This window comes from Carlito syrichta, unplaced genomic scaffold, assembly GCF_000164805.1.
Source record: "Carlito syrichta isolate Samal-C Ts95f unplaced genomic scaffold, Tarsius_syrichta-2.0.1 Scaffold120639, whole genome shotgun sequence".
NCBI lineage: Eukaryota > Metazoa > Chordata > Mammalia > Primates > Tarsiidae > Carlito > Carlito syrichta.
In genome coordinates this window covers 36,305-40,877 of record NW_007064735.1, presented here as the reverse complement: position 1 = coordinate 40,877, position 4,573 = coordinate 36,305, and the positions used below count along the sequence as shown (strand labels likewise).

General features: G+C 55.9%; 1 protein-coding gene across 1 annotated transcript; it reads left to right on the top strand.

Moving 5' to 3' along the window:
- The first annotated feature begins 69 nt into the window (after positions 1-69).
- On the top strand, positions 70-3,492 carry LOC103249527 (transmembrane emp24 domain-containing protein 9). Its single transcript, XM_008048155.2, has 3 exons — positions 70-330; positions 679-825; positions 2,646-3,492. The coding sequence occupies exons 1-3, from the start codon at positions 325-327 to the stop codon at positions 2,793-2,795; spliced, it is 303 nt and encodes a 100-aa protein (XP_008046346.2). The 5' UTR covers positions 70-324; the 3' UTR covers positions 2,796-3,492.
- The last annotated feature ends 1,081 nt before the right edge of the window (positions 3,493-4,573 follow it).

Below are 4,573 nucleotides of genomic sequence, written 5' to 3'. Positions count from 1 at the left end.
AAAAAAAAAAAAAAATGTTGAATGAACATGAGTTATGAATAAAGGAAAGCCCTTTTCAATTCCAGGTGACTTTGGGTCTTTCAGTGGTGTATAGTGCCTGAGGCTCTGTTCCTTAGCTTTTGTGGTACTAAGCTGCCCTAAGCACCGTTTCCTTCCAGCCCCATCCCTACTGTGACACCAACTAAATGCCTTCTCTTCCTCCAGGTCATCTTGGCCCGGCAGTATGGCTCTGAGGGCAGGTTCACATTTACCTCCCATACCCCTGGCGAGCACCAGATCTGTCTTCATTCCAATTCCACCAAGTTCTCTCTCTTTGCAGGAGGCATGCTGGTAAGTGACACCATGTGGGACTTGCACCTTTCAGCCTCCAACGCTTGGTCGGTACTGGGGACTCGTGGTCCTGCGGTGGGAGATGAGTACGTCAGATTTGGTGTCGCCTGAGGGGACGGGGTTTGCAGTGAGCACCCAGGGCCCAGTGGCTGAGCTTTTTGTATGGCCTTGGCCAAGGCATTCGCCCAGACTTACTGTTTTTGCTGTGTGCCCAGAGGGCCAGACGCTGAGGAGGTATAGTCTGTTGGCTGAAGGACCAAAAGAGGGAAGGAGGGCATCAGCTGCAGTCTCTGGTGGGAAGATGGAGCGAGCTGCCCAACTCCACTTGTTTCCCTTGTCTGTCCTCAGAGAGTTCACCTGGACATCCAGGTGGGTGAACATGCCAACGACTATGCGGAAATTGCGGCCAAAGACAAGTTGAGTGAGTTGCAGCTACGAGTGCGACAGCTGGTGGAACAAGTGGAACAGATCCAGAAGGAGCAGAACTACCAGCGGGTGAGTGAGTGGTCTGTGAGTGGGCTCTCCAGAGGCCTTCCCCTGGCGCCGCCGGGAGTTGCATGTTCACTGCTTATGAGACCCCCCCCCGAAGGAACTTAGCTGTGCAGCACTGTAGACCCAAAAGGTGGGACGGTGTTACTAGCAGACCCTTAGGAGGCCGTTACTGCCCTAAGTGACAATTACACACAGGATGGCGGAGTGAGGATTGATACCTCGTCTTGGGTGCTGTTTCAGTGGTTCCAGGTGCACCCATGGCCAGGGGCTCCCACTCACCTATGTCTGAACCAGGCAGTACCATACATGAATCTGCCCTTGAGCACTGTAGGGCAGTGACCCGTCTAAACAGGAAAGGCTCCTGTTCAAGGTCAACTGAGGGCCTCTGTGCAGAAATGCCAGCCCCTGGTTTTCAGATGTTCCATTTTTTTCGAGAGGAGCCAGAGGCCCAGGTGTTTTGTTTTGTTTGAATCAGGGTCTCAGTCACCCAGACTGGAGGGCAGTGGCACAATTATGGCTCACCACAGCCTCGACCTTCAGGGCTTAGGTGATCCTTCCACCTCAGCCTCCTGAGTAGCTGGGACCACAGCCATGTGGTACTATGCCAGCTAATTTTTCTGTTTTTTGTAGAGACATGGTCTTGTTGTGTTACCCAGCCTGTTCTCCAACTGGGCTCAAGCAGTCCTCTTGCCTCGGCCTCCCAAAGTGCTGTGATTATAGGTGTGAGCCACCATGCTTGGCCAAAGGGCCAGGTTTTTTTATTGTTTGTTTGTTTTTTTGAGTTGGAGTCTCACTCTGTCGCCCAGACTGGAGTGCAGTGGCCACTCCCGGCCACCGCAGCCTCGACCTGCTGGGCTCCCGCGATCCTTCCACCTCAGCCTTCCAAGTAGCTGAAACTACAGGCGCGCGCTACCGTGCCCAGCTCATTTTTTTGATTTATTGTAGAGATGAGGTCTCGTCAAGTTGCCCAGGCGGGTCTCGAACCTGTGGGCTCAGGCAATCCACTCATCACAGCCTCCCAAAGGCGCGGGATTACAGGCTGAGCCACCGAGCCCGGCTAGGCCAGGTTTTTTATGTGAAGCTTTCCTGGGTTTTAAATGTTGACAGGCCAGACTCGGTGGCTCAGCCTGTAATCCCAGCACTTTGGGAGGCTGAGACAAGTGGATTGCCTGAGCCCGTAGCTTCAAGACCAGCCCAAGCAACCTGGCGAAACCTTGTCTCTACAACAAATAAAAAATTAGCTGGGCCTAGTAGCGTGCGCCTGTAGTTTCGGCTACTTGGAACGCTGAGACAGAAGGATCGCCAGAACCCAACAGGTTGATGCTGGGGTGGCCATGAGTGTGCCACTGCACTGCAGCCTGGGTGATGGAGTGAGACTCCAACTGAAAATAAATGTTGGCAAAACACTGTAGGAACCAAACAGAACACACATAAAGGCCAGATACAGCACCTAGGCCACCCATTTGCAGTATATGCCCAAAGTCTTCAAGGAGCAGTTTAGGAGACCTGGACAGGGCTTGGAGCAGGTCCATTCGTGAGCACTGCAGGACAGCACTGTCCTGTGGGAGCAACACAACAACCTTACCTCTCTCCTAGGCACCAGGGTGGGACTGTACCTGACAGATGGGGACGCAGACTTAGAAGCGAGTAGCTTGCCTGGGGTCATCTGGCTGGTGAGGGTGAGGACGGCCCCCAGGGAGAGTGACCCTGCAGGTGCTTGGCTGGAACTGGGCTGCACTGGCGGCCCTGGAGCATCCTCTAGGGCCGGGAGCACAGCCGTTCTTGGGCCCGGCAACTCGGGCCCCCTCCTGTCTTCCCCACAGTGGCGAGAGGAGCGCTTCCGGCAGACCAGCGAGAGCACCAACCAGCGGGTGCTGTGGTGGTCCATCCTGCAGACCCTCATCCTCGTGGCCATCGGCGTCTGGCAGATGCGGCACCTGAAGAGCTTCTTCGAAGCCAAGAAGCTTGTGTAGCCGCTCAGGCCTCATGGCCCATCTTCCTCCTGGCTGGGAGAAGGCGCCTCCTGGAACTGACTTCTCTCTGGCCGGAGGACTGGTTTCCAGCCCTAGGTGTTCTGGAGGGGAGGGGCTGCAGGCCCCCTCAGGCACAAGCTGAGGGCAGCGGCTTAGCTGGCTGATGCTGAGCAGGGGTGAGCAAGTGCCTGCCCCTCCCCCGACCCCTGGGCTCTTCGCAGCGGTCGCCCAGGGGCTGATGAAGCCCTGGGAGCCCCGTGGGCACCTCAGAGTCACAGTGTTACTGATCAGGGATGCAGGCTGCTGTCTGGGGGGAGGAGGGGGCAGTGGGTGGGCCAGCGGTCTGTCTTCCGTCTTCCTTTGCTGGCCTGGATTTTGAGCAGGCTGGGCTGTGGCTGGGCTCCCCTGCCGCCCTGGGGACCTACTGTTCTCTCTCTCTCTGCCTGGGCCTAGCCTGCTGATCCAGGGTGTACGTGTCAGCCGTGGGTGGGGTGAAGGGTTGCCGTGTGGGAAAGCGGCCCTGAGGTCCATGCCAGCTTCTTCACATGGCAGTCCGTTCTGGGAGGCGAGGAGCTGGGGTCTGGCCCGGCAGAGGTGGTGCTGGATGGGGTGGGGCCTGCAGAGTCTAGTTGCTGATTTCATTTGCAAAAAGTCTAGGTTTGTTACATTGGTTTCCCAATTAAAAAATTAACTTCTTGTCCAGTGTCAAATTACTCAGCGGTGAGTGGGCACAGCGCTGCAAGGTGCTCCAGCGAATGTCGGTTCTTCCAAAGGGCAAAACACTTCACAGTCCAACACAAGTTCCTGCCTGCTAACCTCTGCTTCCCATCCACTCCAGGCCTCCCTCTGGCAGGCGGTGGTGGGCTTGTCCCAGACCATCGGACAAGTAAATTGGGTGGGGCTCAGATCCACCCCGTCTCTGTGCCAGCTCCTGTGTGAAGTGCCCTCAGTTTCCAGAGTTGGTGGGCAGGACCGCCATGGCTGCTGCACAGGCCTCCTGGGTTGAGCAAGGGAGTGCTCAGGTATGGAAAGGACGGCTTCCACGGGCTTGCAGGCCTGAGGGTGTTGGGCTTCACCAACAGCAGGTGACTTCAGCAAGAACTAGGAGAAGAGGAAGACAGGGCAGGGGTCGGGGGAAAGCAGGGGCAAACCGCTGGTAGGGGATGGATGGACCTTCTGTTCTATCCAGAGTTGGGTTGTGAGGAAGCCGAGAAGGAAGGTTGAGTTAGAAGGCCTTGAGCCCCAGGTGGCAAATTCCGACCTATGCACCTGTGGACAGCTTTGCGGATGAGAAGCACCTGAAGAAATTTGAGAAAAGCGAATCCAGCAGGGTGAGAGAGACTGGGGGTCAGAAGACAAGTTTAGGGAGTGCTTTCCCTGCCGGGAGGGTGTATCCTGGTCTCATGTTTCCACCTAGGCCTTCTTTTTGTTTTGTTTTGTTTTTGAGTCAGAGTCTCACTCTGTCACCCAGGCTAGAGTGCAGTGGCACGCTCCCGGCCACCACAGCCTCGACCTGCTGGGCTCAGATAATCCTTTGGCCTCAGCCTTCCAAGTAGCTGGAACTACAGGCACACATCACTACCCTTGGCTATTTTTTAAATTGATTGTAGAGATGAAGGCTCACCAAGTTGCCCAGGCTGGTCTTGAACTCAGGCAAGCCTCTCACCTTGGCCTTCCAAAGTGCTGGGATTATAGGTGTGAGCCACTGCGCCCAGCTGGCTTTTTTTTTTGACTTGGAGTCTCACTGTTGCCCAGACTGGAGTGCAGTGGCTGCTCCC

Excerpts from the sequence above, each read along its gene's own strand:
- LOC103249527 (XM_008048155.2), top strand. Across the intron at positions 826-2,645 it reads AGGAGCAGAACTACCAGCGG|TGGCGAGAGGAGCGCTTCCG; the intron begins GTGAGTGAGTGG and ends TCTTCCCCACAG.